This window comes from Zootoca vivipara, chromosome 3, assembly GCF_963506605.1.
Source record: "Zootoca vivipara chromosome 3, rZooViv1.1, whole genome shotgun sequence".
Classification (NCBI taxonomy): Eukaryota; Metazoa; Chordata; class Lepidosauria; order Squamata; family Lacertidae; genus Zootoca; species Zootoca vivipara.
In genome coordinates this window covers 80,393,627-80,419,689 of record NC_083278.1, presented here as the reverse complement: position 1 = coordinate 80,419,689, position 26,063 = coordinate 80,393,627, and the positions used below count along the sequence as shown (strand labels likewise).

Sequence of the window (26,063 nt, the reverse complement as noted above, 5' to 3'; positions counted from 1 at the left end):
ATTATTTCCCACACGGCCTGACCTTGTGTTAAAAGAGAAGGGGCGGGGAACTTAATTTACTCCCCCCTGTTGCCACATCACATTTCTCCATCGATTAACATGTAGCAGCTCTCAGTTCCGCAATGGTGGGCATTGAAAAAATGCTTTGTCCCCCCTATCTGGATCCAGAAACGACCTGTCGCAGCAGTGACAGAGTCACTCTATATTTTTAAGCCGTATCTCTGCGGCCTCCCTTCACGAGGGAGGAGCCAAAACTTTCGCGTCACCTTTGCCTCTTCCCCGCTCCCTTCCTGACTCAGCGCTCTACCTGGTCTTGTCGGGGAGGGGCGCAGCGGCGCTGCTCATTCTTGCGGGGAGGGGGCGGAGGACGAAGGCGGCTCTTCCTTTCTACCTCAGGCGCGCTGCCTCGTCCGCGCGCGACGAGGAGGAGGAGGAGGCGGGTCTCCTGGGCGCCTCGGGAGGGGTTGGAGAAACCCTTTTCATTTGAATGACCTAAGGGGCAGCGCAGGTTTCCTCCTGGCCGTGGCTCCGGCTATGGGTTGTAGATAAAAACCCGCCCGCCCGCCCGCCCGCCTGTCTTCCCTTCCTTCATGGCTGCCCTGGTGTTCTGCAATGCTTGCTTCCAGAAGCCCCAAAGAGCCTCTCAAAAGTTCTGCCTGACCAACTGCGGCCATGTTGTCTGTGAGCAGTGCCTCCGGAATGGTAGCCTCCCTACAGCTCCCTACTCTACAAATAGCTACTTTTGCGAGAAAATACACGATTTGGGGGAGTCTTGCCTCTTAGGACAGGTGTGCTGAGCCTTTGGCCCTCCAGGTGTTGCTGGACTACAGCACCCATCAGCCTCAGCAAGCATAGCCAACGGCCAGGAATGATGGGAGTTGTAGTTCAACAAACATGGAAGTCTCCCCCCCCCCACAGCTGCTCTAGAGGAATATTACATTGTTGTTGTTTAGTCGATTAGTCGTGTCCAACTCTTCGTGACCCCGTGGACCATAGCACGCCAGGCACTCCTGTCTTGCACTGCCTCCCGCACAATTTGGTCAAACTCATGTTGGTAGCTTTGAGAACACTGTCCAACCATCTCGTCCTCTGTCGTCCCCTTCTCCTTGTGCCCTCAGTCTTTCCCAACATCAGGGTCTTTTCCAAGGATTCTTCTCTTCTCATGAGGTGGCCAAAGTATTGGAGCCTCAGCTTCACGATCTGTCCTTCCAGTGAGCACTCAGGGCTGATTTCCTTCAGAATGGATAGGTTTGATCTACTTGCAGTCCATGGGACTCTCAAGAGTCTCCTCCAGCACCATAATTCAAAAGCATCAATTCTTTGGCAATCAGCCTTCTTTATGGCCCAGCTCTCACTTCCATACATCACTACTGGGAAAACCATAGCTTTAACTATATGGACCTTTGTCGGCAAGGCGATGTCTCTGCTTTTAAAGATGCTGTCTAGGTTTGTCATTGCTTTTCTCCCAAGAAAAGGAGAAAGCCTCAAGTGAAGGTCAAAGGCAGAACCTCAGTATGAACCCAAGTCTACCTTTTAATTCTCAAGGCAGTTCATGGCACAGGATACTGGCAGTTATTGGAGGGTGGGTCCTTCATAAAAATTGGTCCTACAAACTCGCCCTGAAGTACCAGTAGCTGCAGCAATGCAAACTATAGCATGCGCCACTCTCAATCTCGGGCATCCTCACTTCTATCTTTTTTGTGTCAACAAGCTTGTCCATTGTGTCCAATAGTATTAAGCTTTTAAGATGAGTCAGTCCTTTTAATTATTGTTCTGTATTGTTTTTAATAGTATTTTATCTCATCGTGAATCTTGTTGTATACCACTCTTTACGTAAGGGGTTAATCTATAAATAATTTTATACTGTAAATAAATGTATCTGAGAAGTGGGTAGAGTTGCATGGCTTTAACAACCTCCATCCCAACTCTGTACTCTGAGAAACAAATACTGTAAACTGTTGTTTCTTTCCTGTGGCTGAAAAGTCATGAAGATATCGCTTAGGGGCATCAGTTATTACAATAACCATTATTTACTTATCCCACTCAATTTTTAGCATTAGCACATACAAAATAAATTAAAACCATTTTTTTTGTAATTTATGTGCATCTGTCACATTTTAAGAGTAACACCAGCATTGTCCGTATTTTAAGTCAAGACAGACTTCAGTGGGAGTATTGCAATATCTGGACTTAAAATATAATCCTGTACATGTCTACTCAAAAGTAACTCCCAATGGTGCTTACTCCCAGCTAAATAGTTACGACTGCGGCCTTAACATCCTGGCTTGAATCCTAAATTCTCCACTTGCAATGCAAAAGCATCCCATCTGCAGAATTCTGCTCACAGGATGTCTTGCTGGCAAGTGAGGTGATTTTCAGCAGCAAAACCAACAAGAGTCTGGTAGCACCTTAAAGACTAATATATGTTATGCCTTAATAGATTTGTTTATCTTTAAACAAATCTAAACAGGAGTTTCTGATGTATTTATATTTTTAATTCATCAAAGGTTACAACACACATTTGCTAATCAAAATAACATTTACTATGCATTGATATTTATTTTATAGGTAAAAAAGATGAGTGTGTGATTTGCAGAGCTCCTTGTCGTACAATAGTCCTTTCCAAAAAGGTACAGAAAAGCAGTTGCTTGAAACTACAATGTCTGGTGATTTACAAATGCTTAGTAACATAAATATTTTTATTGTTATCTTAAAACTTAGTTAATTTGTCCTCTTGATTCTATTGGAATCAACAGGAGAATTTGTCCTGTTGATTCCACTGGAACATAATTTTTTAAAAAGTGTATTTTGATTTTGATCCCAGACCAACTACCTAGTTCTAGAACTGTTCTGTAACTATTTTTTAGTGGTTCACAAAAGAAACACGGGAAAACAAATAAATGTACAGTGGAGTACTCAGGGTTGGTTGTAAAACCTTTTCTAGTGTAATTCCAAAGTTGTGCTGGCACTGGGACTAGAGCCTAGATTCAGTATTAGTATCATGGTAGCATTTTGAGATTGCCCCTTATGTTCTGTATGCAAGTGAGTGTTTTTGTTTTTGTTTTGCAAAGTAGATTATTTTTGTATATTTCAAAAACATTGATAGCCTTTGAATTTTTGGGGGTCATGTTTCTCTGCAGGTGAATTCAAATATCCAGTTGCTGTTTACGGAAATAGATGGATTATGCAAAACATATTCCAAAGAAATCACACAAGTGAGTTGTTTGTCATCCACAGGAGTGATTTTTCATCAGGAATATGCTAGAGATGATTTTCACCATCAAATTGTCAACAACCCAGAAGAGGAAATTCTTTAATTGATTTGGTATTGCCAATGAATATAGAATACATCAAATAGTTATTAGAAATTCCTTACAATGTAATATTTTGTGCAATAAAATTGCATTTTGGTATAGAGCATAGGTATGAGAAGTTTAATTTAGTTTTAAGTGAAAAATTAACACAGTTATTCTCATCTGAATAATATTCGAGTTTATTTCATTTCTTACATTAATGGTTTGTTGCAAATTTAAAATATGTTAATAAAAATGTAGTTAAAATAAGAACTTGAAATTATATATAATCCAGTAATTACGAAGTGGCCTTCATAATTTGATCCAGCAATTAAAATTTCTTTGGTGTCCCCTCAAGAACAATTCAAACTAGTTTGGAACTTGACCTTTAGACATGGGTAGTATATTATCAAGAGATCATGAAAAAGTTTCCTAAAATGATTTTTAAAATGGTTCTTAGGATAAAGGAGTGAACAGAAGGTTTCACACACACACAAGGCACTTCCCCAAATTGGAGCAAAGGTACAGAAAAGAAAACTAGGTTTAACTGCATCCAGTATTTTGATCAAATTTACAGTTCTATGCTGTAACTTTCTTGCATAGACTTGTGTTTATTCATTTCCCTCCTGCATGGGGGTGTGCCTCTTTGTCTTGCTCCTCCTTGAATCTGAAACTCAAAGAAGTTCCTGACTAATTATAGCCTGCAGATGCCTTTGATTTGTATTGCAGTACAAAGGCTTCAAAGAAACAATGGCCACTGTCCTTGATAGACAGGGTTTAATTATGACAAACTTTTCTAATTAAAAAGTGACATCTATCAACTTGTTTTTTCAGATGGTGAGAAAGCCAACAACTTAAACCCATAATCTCCAAACAAATACAAACAATATTTTTTAATCAGCTCACTTTCTTCACAGTTCTTAATGTGCATGTACACACACAATATTCTCAGGAGACACTTGAATGCTGCCACAAGTGGAGGCCTTGAGACGAGCAGGTCACTTGGTGATCCATTGTGAAGTATGAGAGGTCCTGTCCTTTAGCGAAGCGCGGCCATAGAAAACTTTGTCTTGCAAGTCACCAAAAACATCGCAAAACGCTTTTGTCTTGCGAGTTTTTCGTTGCGCGAGGCATTCGTCTTGCGAGGTACCACTGTACGTGCTGCTGTTTTAAAAGAAAGGATATGCTAATTAGCATTAGGTATATAATTTCTGTTGTTTATTGTTGTTCATCATGGCAACATAATTAAATGACATGTAATCTTGTTTTTCTTCCTTTCTAGATTGCCCATTTCCAAGAAAAACACAGAAGACGGTTATTAGCAAACTACAAAGGAAAGGTATTGTTATATATATATATATATATATTTATACCCCCTTTTCCCCCCTGACGGGACTCAAAGCAACTTACAGATAAAAACAAGAACTACTAAAAACATAGAAAAATAAATCATTAAAATGCAATTGAACACTGATTAAAATGATATACATATATAAAATATGTGTAAAACATGTCCACAATTACAATAAAAACAGCATGGCTCCAGCCCTTTCATTAAAAGCAGATAATTCTCCAAAGCCAGTTGTATCAAGATAGTCTTCACTTGCTAACGGAAGGACAGCAAGGAGGGAGCAAGTCTAGCTTTCCTAGGGAAGGAAAGTTTGGGAGCAGCCACCGAGAAGGCCCTCTCCCACATCCCCACCAAGTGTGCCTGTGAGGGTGGCAGGATGAGAGAAGGGCTTTCCTCAAAGGTACCTTGAACTCTGGTACCCAGGTGGCGCTGTGGGGGACCCAGGTGGCGCTGTGGGCTAAGCCACTGAGCCTAGGGCTTGCTGATCAGAAGGTCGGTGGTTCGAATCCCTGTGACGGGGTGAGCTCCCGTTGCTTGGTCCCAGCTCCTGCCAACCTAGCAGTTCGAAAGCACATCAAAATGCAAGTAGATAAATAGGAACCGCTATAGCGGGAAGGTAAACGGCGTTTCCATGTGCTGCTCTGGTTTGCCAGAAGCGGCTTTGTCATGCTGGCCACATGACCTGGAAGCTATACGCCGGCTCCCTCGGCCAATAATGCGAGATCAGCGCGCAACCCCAGAGTTGGTCACGACTGGACCTAATGGTCAGGGGTCCCTTTACCTTTACCTTTACCTTGAACTCTAGTTGATTTGAAATACTGGAGGGAGGTTAGGGGAAGTTATATTTATAGTTTTATATTATACTACTAAAATGCAACAGATTGACTAACACATTCGTATTATTAATATTACATTACCGCATTGGCCTGAATATAAGCTGCACTTTTTTCCCCAAATTCTGACTGTGCGGCTTATATTCTTGACTTTATGCTGCCAGCAAAGCGGCACAGCTCCCCCCCCCCCCCAGTAGCAGCCCAGGTACTGTATTGTCTTTTTTTTCTTTTCCCCTCTTCAATTTTAAAGGTGCAGCTTATTTGCGGCTTATATTCGGGCTAATATGGTACATGTCAAGAGATGGGATAGGTGCAATGGGTTCTTGTTTTAGAGATGTGATTGCCCAGTCCAGCTCTTTGTTTCATCCACTGGTCAGAATATTATGACTATGAACTGCAAGCCACTTGCTCTCAATCTCGTTAAGGACAATCGGACATTTGTAGTGGGTTGTGGATGACAAAATAAATCACAAAGGTTAAATTACTGAAATACATTATTCTATACAGATTACAAAATTGGAAGGATATCTTAAGAAAGCAACACAACAAATGCAACATAAACAGCAAGTGCAACAGTAAGCAACATTTTAATTATTAGCCTGACCACTTAATTGTTGATAGTATGGGGTAAAGTCTTCCTACCCGTTTTGTCTACTTCTTGGAAAATATTACACTGAATTGGATGGAACTTTGGTATGATAAAACAGAAATAATGTACATATTCTTAAATGGAAAGGAAATGTATTAAATCCCGTCAACATTCAATTACAGTCTCATGAGAGTTTTATTTTTTGTGTGCAGTTTTCAAAATCAACTGCAAAATTGCTTCATTGGAATTCAGATAAGATATATATTGTGATCTAATGGAATTGTTTGCTTACCATTGATAGCAACTTTAAAAGTTGCAATCCCACATCCACTTAACCGTAAGCACCATTGAACTCAGTAGGCACACTTCTAAGTAGGCATGTAAAGGATTGTACTGTAAATCTCTAATGGAATTATTAACCACTGAATTATTCATGAATGTATTTGAAGAGTGCAGATATGCCTGTAGCCTGTTAGAAAGAGGGCAAATGGCACAAGATCTTATATAGTTTCATATAAGAAGTTCACTCCAAAAAAGCTTTAATAGGGTATAGTTTTACATAGAGATGCTGCAATATTCTATTGTTTATAACTAAACAAATTTAATATAACATAGCAAGCTTAGTTGTTTAAAAATTCTTTAATTGCATTATTTTATTTTAACATTTAGCACCTTGCAATCTCAAATCATTAGGTCTTCACCAATGGAAGCAGATTATGTGCCATCTTCAGTGAGGAAAGTAAGTGTCCTTCTCTTTTCAGTATCAAATAGGTGTAATTAGAAATCTTCCACTCTAATTCCCAGATAGATAAAGTGATGTGTCAGCAGGGAGAGTGGCTTCAATATGAGGGAATACTCAGTTTGGGCAATAGCAGCGTATGGATTTGTGCTTGGGGGTGACACTGGAATAGGTTTTCTCCATGTGGGTCGCTTTACATATTCCAATCTTCTTTTCCTGATCCCATTTGCACTTGGATTGTGAACATTCAGAAAGGTGTTTATCACCTTAGTAACAGTGAGAAACAAGAGTTACATTGAGACTGTGAAATGAGCTTTGTAATTGCTCTTCTTCTGGAGGGTATAAAACCTTCCCCTTCCATTCTGTCTTCCATTCTGCTGGCTAATTGTTTTGCTTAGTGCTGTTTATGTTGTTTTTGCTTTTTAATTTTATTTGTTTTACTTTTTTGAATGATAGCTTGAGCCTCTTGGAAGCTGGATAACAAATTATTTAAGTAAATACACAATATGTTAATAAAGCACTTTATTGAATTTAAGTAGTAGAAGTTAATAATATCTCTCCTTGTCAAGAAACAATCAAATTACTGGCAAGCTAAAATGTCCATGATACAGCAGCAGTTTTTTTAAAATACAGAAATTATTTCTTTTCTATGTTTTTGCATATTATGCTGTCAATTTTTCTGAATACATCTAGACTGAAACAGCTGCTGGACCAACCAGGATATCATTGATAAGCCCGCCTCAGAATGGGCATATGGGTAAGAAGATATCATGACCATTTTTAAAAAGCTGAGTAAGAATAGGTATAATTTGGCTTGCACCCTGATAATGGTTTTGTTCATGCACGCCTACCACTCCTTGCTACCCTTGAGGATGGGACAAGGTAGAAGGTAGCCAAGGAGATATTTTAAACCAGGGCTCCCCAAACTTACCTCGCCAAGGGCCGGTGCTGCCAGCACCGATAGCGCTGCGGGCCGGAGCGCATGCCCATGTGCATGCGCACACGTGATTTCTGGTGCACCTCTGGGTTGTCGGAACACCGGAAATAGCTTATGCGCATGGGCCTCCTCCGGCCCGGAAGTGAGCTGGAAATTGCGCATGCGCATGCGCACAAGCTATTTCCAATGCTCCGGCGACGTGGAAGTGGGCAGCCGCGCCACGCTGCGTCAGTGAGAGCGGGTGGTGGCGGGGGTTGCCGGGGGCCACATAAATGAGCCTCGCGGGCCACATCCAGCCCAAGGGCCTTAGTTTGGGGAACCCTATTTTAAACACTCAAAAATTCCTTGAAGGTTTTCAGGAATTCAGACTGAATACTTGAAGGAGCCAATTGCTTTTAGAGAATCATGCAAAAATTTGTTCACCCAGCTCTAGAATAAATGTCTAACAACCCTACATTCTGTTCAAAGAGTAGCTTGGCTAGTCTGCTCAATACTTTTATATCCTATATGTCAGCCTTTAGATACTAAAATTCATACAGGTGAAAAGTTTTCAGACTTTTCTAATAAATATAGTGCTTTGGATTATGTCGATTTTAGTTTCTAATTGTTGCGGTAGAAGGACTGTTCTCATTTTCATCATATGTAGAAGTATTTTAACAAATTTGATCCATCAGTATACAGTATAAGTGAGGTCCAGAAGAACATAGATGGTTAGGAAGATACTAAAAACCCAAATTACAGAAAAATAATATAGGAGTAAATCATGGTTTTTTATGTTATCATTGGATTTGTAACTTTTTACAAAACCATGGCCCATTTGTAATAGTAAAAACATTGTTCCTGAAAGTTTTGCTGTCAATCATCTTGCTGGCTTCAAATGTAATAGATAATTTCAAGTAATCCAAAGGATACATTGACATTTCACTTTTTCAAGAGGTATATTATGTTTATGCATTTCTGGATACGTACTTTCAAAATAATGTAGTATGCCATCTAAATTCTTTAATGTTTTAATATAATCAGGAATGTTATTTACAGGTAGTGTTACATGGAGAAGTTCTCAGTTGTCTGGAATGACTTCTTCTCAAAGTAGTACATCAGGCTCTGTAAGGTAACTAAAACCAACTTAGCAGTAACAGTCAACTTTTGAAACGCAAGGGGCATGTTTTCTCACCTTGGGCTGCAACCCAAGCCCCCTTATGCAGGACTGCGAATGCAGGGCATTGGCTTGAGTGTAGGCATCCCTCCACTCAATTTTGCCAGCCAGTGGCGCAAGCCTCTCCCTTCTGCCTGCCCACAGTATCCACATCAAGAGAGCCTGGTGGTTGGCCCGAAAATGGGGTGTTTTGAAGACAGGGTGGGGGCAGGGTTTCACCTGTCCAGGACCCCAAGCTACTCTCACAGCCAATGCTGGCTGGCATTGGGCCTGATCTTGGCCCTGTTGCTTCACCAGCCTGAAGCTGGCCTAGGGATCAGACCCAATCTGCCTGGCACTCACTCATGTGTGAGTGGCTAGGCTGTGGGTGCATCAATAGCTGTGCAAAGCAGCAGTGGATTGAAGTTTTATTTATTTATTTAACACCTTTCATCATAAGATCTCAGGGCGGTTCACATATAGGAATTTTGTTTCTCCAAAGAAAAAAGTTATCATTCAAATTGGCCTCCGTTTTCAAATATATCCTGGTTGAACTTTTTATTTGTGAAACTTTTATTTATTGTGTTAAATATTAATAAAATGTTTACTTTGTTGAAAACTAAGTCCTAATCTTAATATTGCCATTCTTTTTTATTCTGACAGAATAAAACTTCCAAGAATACATTCACCAAATACGTAGAATGTATCTTTGTATTTTTTTTCTCTTGTGGGGTATCTCCTAACAGTACAGTACAACCTCTACTTACAATCATAATCTGTTCCGGAGGCCCGTCTGCTAGGTGAAACCGGACACTAGTAGAGGCACCGCTGTGCGCATGCATAGAGGCAGCAGCCGCTTGTGCACACGCGCAAATGGCAGAAGCTGCTGCTGCGCATGTGCAAATCACGGCAAACCCAGTGTTTACTTCCGGGTTTGCCGCGGTCACAACTTGGAATGTCTGCGAGAAGAGGCGGATGTAAGTCGAGGTTCCCCTTCAGGGCTCCACCAGCCATATTTATCACTTTTTCGTTTCGTCATTTCCATAATACACAAAGTTTACTAAATATTTAACGGGCTATAAATGAGCAAATAAATAATAAAAGCCATGCCTCTTGCTAAACAAAAATGTACATCCTGCTAGAATTGATTATACAATAGGCCTACCTTTCTCAAGATGTGATATAGACACAGTCTTGTCCTTCTACTTTTTAGGTCATTGTCCTTAAGAATGCCAAATAGGGAGACTTCTTATATGTCACCATTCGTATCAACACAAAATAATAGAGATCAGACGCCAGATGGATTTGGACAAAGAACTATGCAGCATTATCGATGCACCTCAACACCTTCACACTCATCAGTGACAAGACATCCAATCAGCCTTCCCAATCTTTTACAAAGGCAGAATTTAGGTAAGCAAGGTTAGTGAGTGACAGAAATGACCATTTCAAAAATTAAATGTATATTTAGGGTAAAGTGCACTGTATTGATTGGTTGGGGCAGTAATACCACTGTGTGAGCCTGGCAAGCAATTGCCTTCTGAAAATAATACAAGCGAGGCTACCATCCTGTGGTCCCTGGAGTGGCGGCAACCTAGAGCCCAAAGGATAGAACACCGCTCCCTCTCTGTATATCATCAGGAGAGGCCCGTGGACAGAGGAGAAGGTCCATCCTGGGAAGCCTCCCTGTGGCAAGAGCAGGAACCTCTGCTACCCATGATGCATTACCGTTGGTGCTCCTATGGTGGCAGCAGCAAAAAAAGGGGGATACCATGGGTGGATTAGGAGGAGGCTTTTCTAGATCCCCTGACACGGAAATAGACCCTGAATAGGGAAGGGAAACACAATAGCCTTGTGTCCTTATTTTTCTGCCAATGAATGAATGAATGAATGAAGTTCAACAGTTTATATACCACTTAATTGTAAAAGTCACAAAGTGGTGTACAGATAACACCATCCCAGTAAAGAAAAAAGAAAACAGTCAAAACTAGGGTTAAAATACCTGCTGCTGCTGCAGCAGCAACAACTAAAGTCTTCAGTAGGCACCAGAACTTCCATTGGCAGGAGAAGATAATGGGAGGGGAGATCCAAAACAACTCTCACATCCAGTGGAGGAAGAAGAAAAGCAGAAGATCTACCTCTTGCACTGCTGGTGTAAACCTTGGATTCTCCTCCTCCCACACCATAGGATTGCTGCGCTGCTCTGCATCACAAAGAACCCTATCTAGCATCTTCACAAGCCTGCAGCCACCAGAACTATAAATCAAATCAAATCAATAACCTTTATTAGGCATGACAAATTCAGAAGCTTCAGAACAAAGTTATGAATAAAACATTCGCATTATAAACTTCATGAAATAAAATACATATTAATTGAATTAATATTTTAGAACAATATATCAATTTTCAATTAGCATCCCCTGGTCCTCTCCACAGTGGCCCAATCTCTCTGCGTGAACCGAGCACAAAAACTCAGCCACCACTAAAGTAACTCCATCATTATTATCTGACAATAACCCCTGAATAGTTGGCATTGCTGCGATCGATGCATCCACCTGCAAAGCATCCAGCAATCGTCTTCTTGCATTAATACCGTAATTACAGGAAAAGAAAATGTGGTCCAATGTATCTGGTTCATTCTTCCCGCATTTACATAAACATTCGGCTTTTGGGAGAGCTAGATATCTTCCTTCTGTCTCCATAGAGGGGAACACATTGAATCTAGCCAACATGAAGAGCCTGCACCCTTCCTGACTCTTCAAGTTTGCCATATATCCCCCTTTAAAGTCTCTGCACATTGGGAGGTTCAGGTGTAATGGGGAGCAGGTGCTGCGCCCCGCCATCTCAAGTAAGTAGAGAGTGCTTTTCCCTATAAGAGTCTTTCTAATAATTTTCCAGACGTCTTTGGGGTCAACGTTTTCAAAATCAGTTATCTTTAGTCCTATTGAGTTCAACTTTCTCCTGCAAGTCAGTGATAGGTTATAGCTTGTATTATCACTTAAAAGGTCGTAAAGGAGAGAGTTAGGAGATAGGGCTCTATTATGAAGGAAGATCCAGTATTTCAAAGTCCTCAGCCATGCTCTTATTGATAGAGGTAGTATTCCTAGCTCGCAGCATATTGACTCATAATTAACAGAATTTGTAAGTCCAAATAGTGACCTCAAGAGGGATGCATGGAATTTGTCCAACTTCTTGAGGTCACCTGAAATCCATAGTGGGGCGCCATATAAAAGTTGCGGGCCAAGTTTCATATCAATTACCTGCAATGCCGCTGGAATATATCTATTTCCTTCAGGGGAGAAAAAATGAGATTTGATATGGTGGGCTGTCCCTTTGGCCTTGGCTATTGCCACAGAGATATGTGCATTCCAGTTCATGTTATTTTTAAATAGAATCCCCAGATAATTAATCTGCTTCACTTCCTGTATTAGATGTCCACTAATTATATAGTCTTTTGGGTTTCCTCTCTCTTTAAACTGCACAATTTTGGTCTTCCCGTAATTGATTTTTAGACTATTAGAGGAGCAATAGTTTGAAAAACTCTTAAGTAATTTTTTTTAAACCCAGCGCAGAAAGTGAAATAATTACTGTATCATTTGCATATAGCAAAAGAAAAACTGGAATATTATTTAAATGAGGAATATGAGAAGTTACATTCTGAAGAACGATTGGTAAATCGGATAAAAATAGGTTAAATAGGGTAGGGGCGAGGACACATCTTTGCCTAACTCCTCGATTATTCAAGATTGGACCAGCAAGTCTACCGTCTTTTGAGACTTTAACATATATTTGGTTATTAGAATGTAGGCTTTGAATCAGGGCAAGTAGATTCTGGTCTATGCCAAGGTGTTTCATTTTAGTCCACAGTTTGTTACGATCGATAGTGTCAAAAGCACTTTTTAAGTCTACAAATGCCACAAAGAGTCTTCGCTTATTTCTCACGACATATTTGTCTACTAGATGGCTTAGGACTAGGCAATGGTCGAGGGTTGAAGAGCCTGTCTTAAATCCAACTTGTTCCTTGCCAGGCAGACCTTTAGTTGACATCCATTGATCCAATTTGATAAGGAGGGATTTGGCGTAGATTTTACCTATACATGGTAACAGGCTGATAGGCCTGTAATTCTCTTGGGAGTTCCTATCGCCTTTTTTAAAGATTGGAACCACTATTGAGTTATTCCATGATTTGGGTACAAGGCCTGTGCAGAACTATATATTAATTTATTACCCAATATAAAAACAACAATAACACATATTGCAAATGTGTTTGTTCATGTCTTTGTATGTGCACATGTAAAAACTAGTGCATGATAAGGTCTTGATATAAGGAACTCCAATTGTAGGTGTTTTCTTTATTTAATACAAGTTGCTTTCTTACATGTAAATAACTACTGCATGTCATTCCTTAAATAAAGTACCTGGTTTAAAAAATGTAGTTCGCAGAACATTACTGTACTTTACAGTTGATCAACATGCAATATGACTATTTGGAGAAAAATATATTAAATGGCATTTTATGATGTCAAAATTATATCTGGCATTGGCCACATGCAGAATTGATGCTATAAAAATGTGAACCTTCCTTGTTTTTAGGTTGAAAGCGAGTTTTTAAGAATTTGTGGCTCAATATGATTTCTTCCATTTTCAGTTTGTTTATTTGCTATTACGGTAATTAATGTGTATAAATGATGTATTTAATTTTGGGTAATGAAATTTATTCTAGTTTTAATTCTCTCCTTTTATAGGTTCCACTAGTCTTCCAGGGCATTCATTACACCTGCAAACGCCATTCAACAGAGAACGCATCCACTGAATATTTTAAAATGTATATAAAAAGCATATAAAGATTCAAACCACTGTACAGTATCTAGCTTGATTAAAAAGTTATTTTTTGTCATTGCTTTTTATTGTGCTATTCTTTCGGGGAAAACAAAACTACAGTATTTATTCCTTTCCTGAGACCTTGCTCTTCTTCACTGGTTAAAAGTTCCTCAATAAGACTTGCTAAGTAGGCTGGAAATATTATTAACATTTCCTTGAGAGGAGGGAGAGCAGGTAAGCAAAGGAGTGTCCTCTCCTCCTTTGCCAGACCCTGCACCTCTCTCCACCCCTCACTGGAATAGGGAGAAGGGGGTCATTCTTGCTCCTCGCACCCCAATCAGTTGTACTAAGTTCATTGGGTCTTATTCCTATATAGGTTAACTTTAGTACTGCAGTCATAGATGACTGCCCATCATCGTTTATTTCAATAATCAGAAGGTATGTTCACACATCATACTAAGTCAGGCTTGCTGGTTTATTGATCAGGCTTGAACAGTATGCTGATGCTTGTTTGCTCCTGCTTTGCTTAAGGTAAAGGTAAAGGGACCCCTGACCATTAGGTCCAGTCGTGACCGACTCTGGGGTTGCGGCGCTCATCTCGTGTTATTAGCCGAGGGATCCGGTGTACAGCTTCCAGGTCATGTGGCCAGCATGACAAAGCCGCTTCTGGCGAATCAGAGCAGCACACGGAAACGCCGTTTACCTATTTATCTACTTGCGGTACCTATTTATCTACTTGCACTTTGACGTGTGGTACTTATTTATCTACTTGCACTTTGACGTGCTTTTGAACTGCTAGGTTGGCAGGAGCTGGGACCGAGCAACGGTAGCTCACCCCATTGCGGGGATTCAAACTGCCAACCTTCTGATCAGCAAGCCCTAGGCTCTGTGGTTTAACCCACAGCGCCACCTGCGTCCCTCATCCTGCTTTGCTCGCACCCCTGGTAAAAGTGGAGAAACAAAGCAGAAAGCCTCCATTAAGCTGGATTTGTCTAGCCAGGCTCTGGGAGGTGCCGCTTGAAGGTAGAGCTCATTCAGACCTCACCTTTCAGGATACAAGTCCTTAGAAGGTGGCTTAGAGGTAAGAAAGATACATGAATGAAATCACATTAAAATATAGCAATTCATCAGGATTATTTCTTATAAGGCCTTGACCACCAGCTGCCCTGTGGAAAAGGGTTAAAGATTAGCTGGAATTTGCTCTAATGTCGTCTTTGCCCTCTCCCTCACCCCCAATCTTTGCTGGGATATATTTTTAAAAATTAACAGTACTTCACAACTTCTTATTACAACATAACATTTTTGAGTGGACCTGTTAAGCTTTACAAACTTAATGTTGTTGGCACACTTTTTAGACATGCATCATTTCGCGACACAGTAATTCAGTTTTCCTAGCAAACCAGAAGTTAAACTAATCCCTTTCCAGCCCCCGGAGCATTTGTGTGACACATCTGCACACTGCAGCTGACACACTAATGTATCACAACACACAGCTTTGAAAGCTCTGGCCTAGTCTAATTGTCAGCAATTGTGAATATTGTAGTTAATTCACATTTGTTCACCCAGGATGCAAAAATAAGACGTGTGAATTTGGACAATTCTATCAAATTAGTTTAAATACAAGATCTCCATCTGAACTTACTTGCAGATTAGAATGTTTGTCCTAAAAGGGGTGGGGTGGGGTGGGGTGGGGGGTAGCAAAACCTTTAAAAGATAAATCTGATGAATGAAAATGCAGAACATGGCCAGTTTCAGAGGAGGTTTGGTTTCCTTGAGAAAATCTTAGTGACTTGCTATTTGTTAATCCTCTGTTACTTTAAAGCTTGCTGATATGCTGAGAATTTCAGCTGTAAAGCAAACATGTTTTTTTTAAGTTACTGGATGCTGTTACGGCCTTGCCAGTTTGATATATACCTTCATACTTCTCCTTTTTCAAATACTATTTCACACTGCAAAGTATGCAGACTTGTTACCATCATAAAAGTTTGTAAACATACATTGCAACCCCGTGTCTACTCAGAAGTAAGCAATGTTGAGTTTTTATGTCTTTCTCTGAGGCATTCCTTTACCTGGGAGTAAATCACATTGAGCTCAGGTTTATTTCTGCGAGTCATATACTGTATACTGTATGTAGGAAGCAGCAATAATATTTTTAATTGTGAAAGATGGATTTTTGTGTGTTTGTACCTACCAAAATTCTGAGAGACGGGGATAAATATTTTGTATTAAGAAATCCTTAATGTCTGAACAATCATTTAATTTTATCCTCTCTAAAAATAAAAATAAAGCAGCCATGTCTAATTTACCCTGTTGAGTAAAATGCCCCTCAAATCTGGGCCTTTTTAATTGCATCAGTTTTGAACGTGAGTAAAGTGCTGCAGTATTGGCAGACACATTTTAAGAAGGAATAATATAATAGCTATAATAGCTATTAAAGACTAATTTAACTTCTCCAAATCTTCCATGCTCCATCCATAAAAAGAAGTCTTTTATTTATTTATGTTAAAAATTATTATTATTATTATTATTATTTTACAAACAGGAGCTTATGGGTGGAATTCAACATTGCACTAAGGCAGACATGTCCAAAGTCCGTTTCGGTGACCTAATCCGGCCCACTGGTTGGTTTAATCCGGCCCCTGTGGCAGTTTATTTCCTGCGGTAAAATCTTAAAAAAAAACCTCAACAACTTCAATCCTAAAAAAAGGTCAACAACTTCGGTTGGCCCTTTGGTTGGCCCCCACGGCCCTTCACTTCATCAAATCTGGCCCTCTTTGAAAAAAGTTTGGACACCACTGCACTAAGGTGATAGTTCCATCAATGAGGTATTTCTGCATGGCAGACAGAACAATCTCCCTGCCCACCGGTGTGTTTGAGCTGATCTTGCCCTCCAAAACTGATTTTACAGCACAATGTGCATAGCACAGCCCAAGACAGTGAGCATAGTTCCAAACTCTTGCATTAATGTACACTAAGTAGCTCTGCTGCTGCCTAAAGCATTGGCCCTCATCCATATGGATCATTCCTGACAATAAGGCAACAACTGGTTTCACCAGAAGCGGCTTAGTCATGCTGGTCACATGACCCAGAAAAACTGTCTGCGGACAAACGCCGGCTCCCTCGGCCTGTAAAGCAAGATGAGCGCCGCAACCCCGGAGTCGTTTGCGACTGGACTTAACTGTCAGGGGTCCTTTACCTTTTTATGGGTGGCGTTACTGGCACACTACGGCTGTAATCTTAAACACACTTAATAGTTATTTCTTTAGTAGAATATATAGCTTCCCACCCCTCCAATATACTTCCCAGAGTGGTTAACAAAGGGTGCTTCCAGATGGATGGTTAGGGCTCTTGTGCATGCAAGTTTTTTTCAGGAACCAAATGATGCCATTGGCAGCAAAAATAAGAGCCTGCATTCTCACCCCATCCCATATAATTGGAAATGAACCTTTCTGTGGGAATCCAGTAAGTGGATTCCAGATATGAATGCCAGAAACCTGTTTAATATCTCACTATGCACTTTCAAATTCTAGAGCACATTCTTAAGCTCGATAATGCTTGTGTCACAGAGTTCCCAAAGGATCCCAAAAGAAGAAAGGATGCACTCTGCTATAATTATATAAAGAGACAAGGAGCTACTTAACCTGTCAGAGTGAATTCAGGTTGTTTTTCTCCCCCTACAGGGCCTCCGGTGTTGCAATATCATTCCCAAGTGATTTTCCCCCTGAGCTCAGCCAATTTTGTGTACTTCATGTTTCCATAAAATGGGACTGTTCCAAGTCAGAGGCGTAAATGGGAACATTGTGTACCAGCTCCTGTGATTCAGAATTGCTACGTCCTCCAATATAACTTTATAGTGCAACTACTGGCCATGCAGAACTCAGTCTGTCTCTTGAAAGGGAATGTGACAAGACCGCGGCAGCCTACAAGAGAAAAACATGGCTAAGAAAAAGCCGCGTTTTGTGGAAAATATAGACAATATTTTAGCTGCAACTCAAACAAAGGAGAAGAAGGAGCTGCTGTTTACATTCAGAGGAGTGCTGTATCCAAAACGCCTTTGGAGTCTTGAGACCTTTGAAGCAGTGGCAGCCATGGAAGCCAGGAAGGACGATAGGCTGATTGTTGCTTATCCAAAATGCGGTGAGTATAGAGTTTTTAATGGAATTAAAGGGGAATGGATTTGGTTACCAATTGCTATTTGACCACATACGATTCATATGTCTATTTCCCCCATGTAATCTGGATTTACAGTTTCCATGTTCTGTTGTGGCTTTTCATAAATGGTAAATGGGGATTTTATATGCAAAATCAGCAAAGCTGAGCAGGTGACTCCACAATGAATAAGCTGCTGTGTGGAAGTGCCCTCTATTAAAGTTTGAACAAGGAAACCAGTGTGTATTTGATACCCAAAATGAACTGAAATGGGTCCCAGGTGAATACGTTTTGGGGTGCCTGGATTCACTCTTCTCTCAGTGGCTGAGCACCCCAAAACAGCCATGAGCAGCAACTCAAGGCCCTCTTTTATGTGGAGAGGAGATGTATGCCTCATAAGCCCTTGGCTACAACCCATCCTCCATGTGGCTCAGTGAGGCCTCTGAAACTGAAAGGATAGTCTCTTCCAAAGTCAGGCAACCTGTTAGCAACAGCAGGTGGGGAGGAGGCTGTGGCAAGGCTGGGCTGGGCCCTAGTGGGGAGGAAGCTCTCTCACATAAGATAAAAGACTGCAGTCTCCAGGGCCAGCCAAGGGGCTTGCATGGTGGCGCCAGCCATTTAATCTGGATTTATCATTTCCATGTTTTGTTGTGCTTATCAGAAATGGATTTTGGATGCCGTTGAAAACCTGCATGCATGAGTACCTGTGTCCACAATGAATAAACTGTCATTTGGAAGTACCTTCTGTTGCAATTTGACAAACAAACCTTGCCTGGTGTCTATGGCTTTGTTGTGACACCTGGTGTGGTCTTGTGACCCACCTCTGGATACCAACCCACTGGTTGAAAATCTGTGCTTTAAATTGACTGGCATATATGAACATAGCTTTGCATTTGGTTGCGTAACTTACGCTCCAGCAAACCATATATGTCTCAATTGGTTTTATGTTGTAGGTACTAACTGGATGCTCAAAATAGTAAATGACATGATAGCTGTGATTCCAAGTTACAAGGACTTACCACCACTAGAAAACTGCCCGATACTTGAATTCGGACCGCCCACAAAACTTCAGGTTGGCATGATTTCCAAATTACTCTAGCAAATTATCAGTGCTTACGACTGCAAGAAGATCAAACCTATCCATTCTTAAGGAAATCAGCCCTGAGTGCTCACTGGAAGGACAGATCGTGAAGCTGAGGCTCCAATACTTTGGCCACCTCATGAGAAGAGAAGAATCCTTGGAAAAGACCTTGATGTTGGGAAAGATGGAGGGCACAAGGAGAAGGGGATGACAGAGGACGAGATGGTTGGACAGTGTTCTCGAAGCTACGAACATGAGTTTGACCAAACTGCGGGAGGCAGTGCAAGACAGGAGTGCCTGGCGTGCTATGGTCCATGGGGTCACGAAGAGTCGGACACGACTAAACGACTAAACAACAACAACAACAACATGTGCCAACCAGAAGGCGGACACTTTACAGCTATTATATGTGATTGTGTAGCATACATAAGAGTTAGAGTTAGATTTGTTGAACATTGAAGCCAATTTTCGATAAACACAGAAACTATACTTCATTTATATCAAATTTTTATAGACCTCTTTTCATTAAAAATCACAAATCAAATTACAAATGGAAAGCAAAATGGAATATGCATGTCATCCTATGTTCCTCAGAGGACATAAGCATTCACTTGATGGAGGTGCTTCTCAAAACAGTGAATTATCCCTAATAGCTGTACTTTCTGTATTTCATTTTCCCCCTCACACTGCTTTTTACAGCCACACCGCTCAAGCATGTATACTGTAAATATAATTGCAACGCAGGATAACAATGTTATCTGATGAAATGGATTGTAGTCCACAAAACTCATGCTAAAATCTGTTAGTCTTTAAGGTGTGGTAGGGAAGTTTTTAATGTTTGATGTTTTATTGTGGTTTTAATATTCTGTTGGGAGCCACCCAGTGTGGCTGGGGAAACCCAGCTAGATGGGCTGGGTATAAATAAATGATGATGATGAGTCATCATTTTTGCTGTGAAAGGCTAACACTGCTATTCCACTGGGAATCCTTGCTTCTAATATTCCTGTGCTTCCATGATGGGGGAAATGATATTTAATAAGTTTATGAGATAAAATGGGAGGGTAGGAGTATTTAGAATCATACTTGTATAATTGTAGTAGTGCTAATACTCCGAACGCATTGTTTACTTTGTTATTTTCTATTTTCATCATGAAACTCAAAGTACTAATCCCCCCCAATTGTATGAATCAATAAAAAGGAGGAAATAACAACTTCCCTAGACCCCGAAACAGTGATGGGCAACCTTTTGAGCTTGGTGTGTCAAAATTCGCCCAAAAACCGAGCATAACTCAGGTGGTGTGTCACTTCGAGAGAAAAACCATAATTTTGCAATATTTATAGTTTGAATAACAAAAATGTATAATTGTAATATATAACTGTATTTAATAAACCAAAAACTAATTATTTAACCAAACCAAACCAAAAAACCCTTATTTATCATAAAGTGCCCAGAGTTGTTGAGCTTTTTGGGAAGAGCTGCTGACCAAAGTTTTGGAACTTTTTTTGGGGGTGCAAAAGTTGCTTTGCCTTTTTGGGGGGATGCCCCAAAGCTGCTGCGCTTTTGGGGGGGGGGAAGAGAACAGAAATAAATGACGAATAATACCTTCACTGGAACTAACACGCAGCACTGACATAGCCTGCCAAAGCGCCAAAAAAACACAAAAAAACAGCACAGAAAGGGTTAAAAAGCGCCAAATAAAAACAGCACAGAAAGGGTTAAAAAACAAACCTGCTGCACCCAATCAGAAACATCCACTGACTCAGCAAATTGAATAACAGACCAATCACTGAACACAATCTCTGGCTACCAGGAACAACAACAAAAAAAGGGATTCGAGGAGGAGCGAGAGATCAAATGGGGGAAAAACAACAACAGCGCTTCGCGTGTGCCAGCAGTGAGGGCTCTGCAAGCAAGACACAGGCATCTCCAAACTGCGGCCCTCCAGATGTTTTGGCCTACAACTCCCATGATCCCTAGCTAACAGGACCAGTGGTCAGGGATGATGGGAATTGTAGTCCAAAACATCTGGAGGGCCAAAGTTTGGGGATGCCTGGCATAACAGCTCTCTGCCTTGCATGGGTCCATTAGCCTACTTGATGCTCCAGCCCTGGAAGGTTAGGGGTGTTTACACAGGGGAGGTTCTGGGTTTGTTGTGGCTACACAAGATTTCAGCTTCATATGCAATTCTCGGAACCTAACCCCTGTGCAAGTTGCTAGTCGACTGTAGTTCATATCACCGGATGACATAACTTGCTTTAAGCAACAAAATCGAATATCTCTTTCTTTCTTTTTAAATAGATGCTAGTGGTATTCCGAAATCCCAAAGATGCCGCTGTATCCTATTACCATTTTTTACAACAAAAACCCTATTCTTCCAGATGTCGGTTCTTGGGGTGATTTTTTTCAAAAGTTCATGAGTGGCGAAGGTAGGTTAGAAGTTCTCACTTTCCGTATTTCTGAAAATTCCCACAAAGTATTTGTGTACAATGGCCTTTCAGATGAAAGGGAAACGGGTTTCAAATTACCAGGGCTCTTGATTGCAGGAAAAAGCCCACAGTCGATGTTCCTTTTACTCAGACTTGCATCATCAGTTGATAATGAGATTGTGTTGTTATTATTATTATTTATTAGATTATATATTGCCCTTCATCACAAGGTCTTAGGGCAGTTCATATTACGGTATATAAAAAAACTGGAATCTTACAGTGGCACAGAGGGCTATTTCCTACCACAAAGGAGGAACCCAATTAATTTGAAGGAGAATTGGAGCTCAGACTGATTCCCCCCCCCCATGTTTCTAATTTCAGATTAGTCAATGCTGAACATAGTTATGCAGGATTTCCCCCATGACATCAGGACTTCTGCAGCAATCATATCATTTGTTTTAAGAGCTTAACAAATGGCAAATTCTAAATAGTCACAACCACCTTTGTTTTGTGACCTGTCCATTTTAAGAGACACACGCACGTTGGTCTCAATAACTGGACAACTTAAAAATAGTCAACAACCTCAGCAAGCAAAACTCTGGCTGCACTTGCCCTCTTCTGCATGTATAATATCCCTTTTCTTGAGACATTAAGCAAAGGTATTTTATACCAGCCCTTTAGTATAATAGGTATAGATGACCCTCATGTCCCTTTCCAATTCTACAATTGCATGGTTCAATCATAAGAATGAACATTATGTTCATTTATATGAGCAGCAACAGTTTTAAAAAGCCCTGCAGACAGGCCACATAGGGTAAAAGACATTCCCCTCGCCCTTCTTTCTATTCCGTTAGGGGCCCAGGCACCTACAGAAGCTCCGTGGTAGCATCTGTTTCGTATGCAGAAGGTTCCAGGTTTAATCCCCAGCACCTCCAGGTTCGCTTGTGGAAGAGCCCATCCAAAACCCTGGCGATTCACTGCCAGTCATAAATGCCAAAGTGAATTTAGGCATCCTTTCAATTTCTGATGATTTGTGTACAGATTTTACGTCATGAAAATAGCTCCAGCGTTGGGTTAAAGTGAATGAATGAAGCGCTGTACCTTGGTTCTCGAACGGAATCCGTTCTGGAAGTCCGTTCGACTTCTGAAAACATTCGCAAACCAAGGCACGGCTTCCGATTGGCTGCAGGAGCTTCCTTCACTCAATCAGAAGCCGTGTTGGACGTTCGACTTACAAAAAAATGTTCACAAACCAGAACACTTACAAGGTTTGCGGCCTTCGGGAGCCAAAACGTTCGAGTAACAAGGGGTTTGAGAACAAGGTACGACTGTATTCTTATTGTATGATATGTGGAGCTTGTGCCAGAAACTGATGTCAAATCCCCCCCCCCCTGCTCCCAGTCTTTGAAATATGCTGTTTGCATTTCATTTCAGTTTGCTGGAAATCCTACTTTGACTATATCCTTGCTTGGGATGAAGAAAATGTCATGATCATCACATATGAAGAGCTGAAAGAGGTGAGCATTCTTAGAAACTGAAATAATAATTTGACTTTTCTTCTGTTGTGGTTACTTTTAAGTACGAATATTTTATTTTATTGTATCTGTCTGTCTGTCTGTCTGTCTGTCTACCAGTATCTATCTATCTATAATTCTATTTTGTTAGCAGGTTTGGATATTTAAATGTCTTAAAATAAATTTTAAAAAATATGGTCCTGCAGTTCATTAAATACTAAGCACACCACTATGCCAGTGTTTTTTTATAGTTTATTTGGGACTTTTTTCATTGTTTATTTGGGACTTTGAATAACTAAGTTTATTTTTTAATTAAAAATAATATGGTTGATTGAATATATGACACACTGGAAATGGAAAAGATCGGTAGCAGATATTTCAGGGAAAATGCTTTTCAACGAATCTAAGTTACAGAAGAAAATAGAAAGTTATAAATGATGCGCCTTTGCTGTGACAATGTTTCTGTGCTTCCTTTCACGTTGCACTTATTTTGCTAATATCAGATGTACCTCTTTAGCATAGCTATAGCACATACATTTATGAATATAATTATTCAGATGTTTAGCCTGCCCCATTCTTGAGTCCTAGGGCAGATTCTAAATTAGAAATCTACCTTAGTACCAAATATATTTATGAAGTCATAGCTAACTTTATTGTTATTTTCCAGAATCTTCACGAAGGAGTGAAGCGAATAGCTGACTTTTATGAACTACCTCTGTCTGATGAAATGATTAAGTCTGTTGCTGAGAGCTCTACCTTCCAAGCAATGAGCAGCAAATCTGAAGAAACACATGGTCGGTTTGCTCCTGTCCTTTTCAGGAAAGGTACTGCAGTGTTGATTTTATGCCACTCTCATAGTTTACACTGAATTCTATTTCTTCCAGTAACACAAGCACCCTCTAGTGGTGCCATTTATTGGGGGTGGGGTGGGGGGGGGACAACTAAACATTATATTTAGTCAATATCTTGAAAATAGTTTTGATCCATTTCCCTCTTCCTCACTCCCATCCCACATATAAAACCAAACTTCAGAAACACTAGAATCCCTTAAAAGACCATTCTGCTTTTCTTGCTATAATTAGAACAAGGAAGCCTTATGGTCCAGAAGAGTTTGCACGTGTCACGATTTAAATAGGCCAAATCAGCTGTTTATAACAAAACAGCTTCTGCAAAGGTGGAAGTTACCTGTGTCATGGCATCACAGTTTTCTGCATTGTCTCCTGCCAATAATAGCCAGTTATGTAGAATAAGAAGCATTAAAGCCATGAGCCAAGAGCAGCAAATAACGAAGCAGTACAGTTTAGAAATTAAAAAGCAGTTTAAAACAACTTTCTGAAAAGAGTTTTGAAAAATTCTAAACACGGTGGACTGCAATCCTGGCTATGGATGATAATCTAACTTTCCACAATCTATGTCTGGTTCAGGAATATTAGTGTGCTGCTAGGTGAAGTTTGCTGGTATTAAAAATGTTAGCACTTGGGTGGGGCTTGGAAATTAAAGTATTTCAATCAAGGAACAGAGCCCAAAGCAGATCCAGGGATGGAATTGGAGCCAGTGGTGTAGCGTGGGGGGACCATAGGGGCTGTTGCCCTGGGTGCAAAATTCGTAGGAGCACAAAATTTCCACTTCTGGCTCATCTGAGCTCTTGAAACTGCTGAGCCGCAGCTGCACCCCAGAGAGAGAAGCCACTCGGAGAGAGAAGCCACTCAGCATCCTCCCCCCCCCCCCGCCACTCCCCTACAGCCACAGGAACCTGGTTCTGCCTCAGAATTGAAGCTGTGCAGCAGCGGCAACACCCACATGGTGTTTAAGGTGGCATGGAAGGAATCCCATTTATTTACTTCCTCTTCACCCCCCCCCCCACTTTCTGGCCATCCCTCTGCATCACAGCTAAAAAAACAACCCCTCTGCGCTTTTTCCATTGAAGCACCACAACTCCAGAACTTTGTGTGCCTCCAAATAATAAACCCGCCCCCATATGGAGGGATATGTGGGGTGTGCTGTTGTCCTGGGTGCTAGCAACCCACACTAAACCATTGGTTGGAGCTCAGAACCAAAAAGGTTTTCAGATAATCTAGAGGCTGGGTGGCCTGGGGCAGCTCCAGGGTGGGGAGATAGTTGCAAAACTATCTGTTATCTAAGAGTAACAAAGTTAACCAAGATGGGAAAACTGGTCTTTCCACATTGCTTCACCAGCAACTTACCTAAAAGCAAAATATTAAACAACTGCCAACACCCAATCTAATACACTCCTTAGCCTTAGCTTCTCTCAAAGATATTCCGCAAGGCAGCTGAGGCTTAGGATCAAAGTTTTCCTTCCAACTCCCATCTCTTGTAGGGGCTCAATTAGTTCCAGCGCCTTCTGTCAAGAGTTTGGGTGTAACCTTCGACGCCTCCCTTTCCATGGAGGCGCAGGTTGCAGCCACAGCTAAGGTGGCATTTTTCCATCTCCGCCACATCAAGCAGTTGGTCCCTTACCTTTCTCGCCCTGATCTGGCCACAGTGATCCATGCGATGGTCACCTCCAGGCTTGATTATTGTAACTCGCTTTACACGGGGCTGCCCTTGAAGCTGACCCAGAAACTCCAGCGGGTGCATTCATCCCAGTGTTACCAGCTGCACTGGCTCCTGGTGGAGTACAGGATCAGATTTAAGTTGCTGGTTTTGACCTTTAAAGCCCTATGCAGCTTAGGACCCTTGTACCTACGGGACCGCCTCTCCTGGTATGCCCCTCGGAGGTCTTTAAGGTCCACAAATAACAACATTTTGGAGATCCCAAGCCATAAGGTGGTTAGATTGGTCTCAACTAGGGCCAGGGCCTTTTCAGTACTGGCCCCTACTTGGTGGAATGCTCTTTCACAGGAGACCAGGGCCCTGCGGGATTTGACATCTTTCCGCAGGGCCTGCAAGATGGAGCTGTTCTGCCTGGCCTTTGGGCTGGACTCAGTCTGACCTCTATGTTTTCCTCCCTCGTGGTTTTGATTTGGCCCACTTTAAAATGAGGCTGCATTTTAAAATTTTAAATTTAAATTGTATTTTAACCTGTATTTTGACCTTGAGCCAGACCTTGACCTTGAGCCAGACATCTTGGAGAGTGAAGTCAAATGGGCCTTAGAAAGCATTGCTAATAACAAGGCCAGTGGAAGTGATGATATTCCAGCTGAACTATTTAAAATTTTAAAATATGATGCTGT

At 41.1% G+C, this 26,063-nt stretch overlaps 1 protein-coding gene across 2 annotated transcripts; it reads left to right on the top strand.

Moving 5' to 3' along the window:
* The first annotated feature begins 572 nt into the window (after positions 1-572).
* On the top strand, positions 573-13,728 carry RNF212 (ring finger protein 212). 2 transcript variants are annotated; one of them, XM_035108274.2, is made up of 10 exons: positions 573-702; positions 2,569-2,630; positions 3,141-3,215; positions 4,576-4,632; positions 5,985-6,052; positions 6,760-6,805; positions 7,499-7,562; positions 8,781-8,853; positions 10,091-10,290; positions 13,623-13,728. In XM_035108274.2, the coding sequence occupies exons 1-10, from the start codon at positions 591-593 to the stop codon at positions 13,688-13,690; spliced, it is 825 nt and encodes a 274-aa protein (XP_034964165.1). In that variant the 5' UTR covers positions 573-590; the 3' UTR covers positions 13,691-13,728. The 2 variants fall into 2 exon arrangements, with proteins under 2 accessions (XP_034964165.1, XP_060128886.1); XM_060272903.1 differs by having other exon boundaries at positions 10,091-10,299.
* Positions 13,729-26,063: the final 12,335 nt, after the last annotated feature.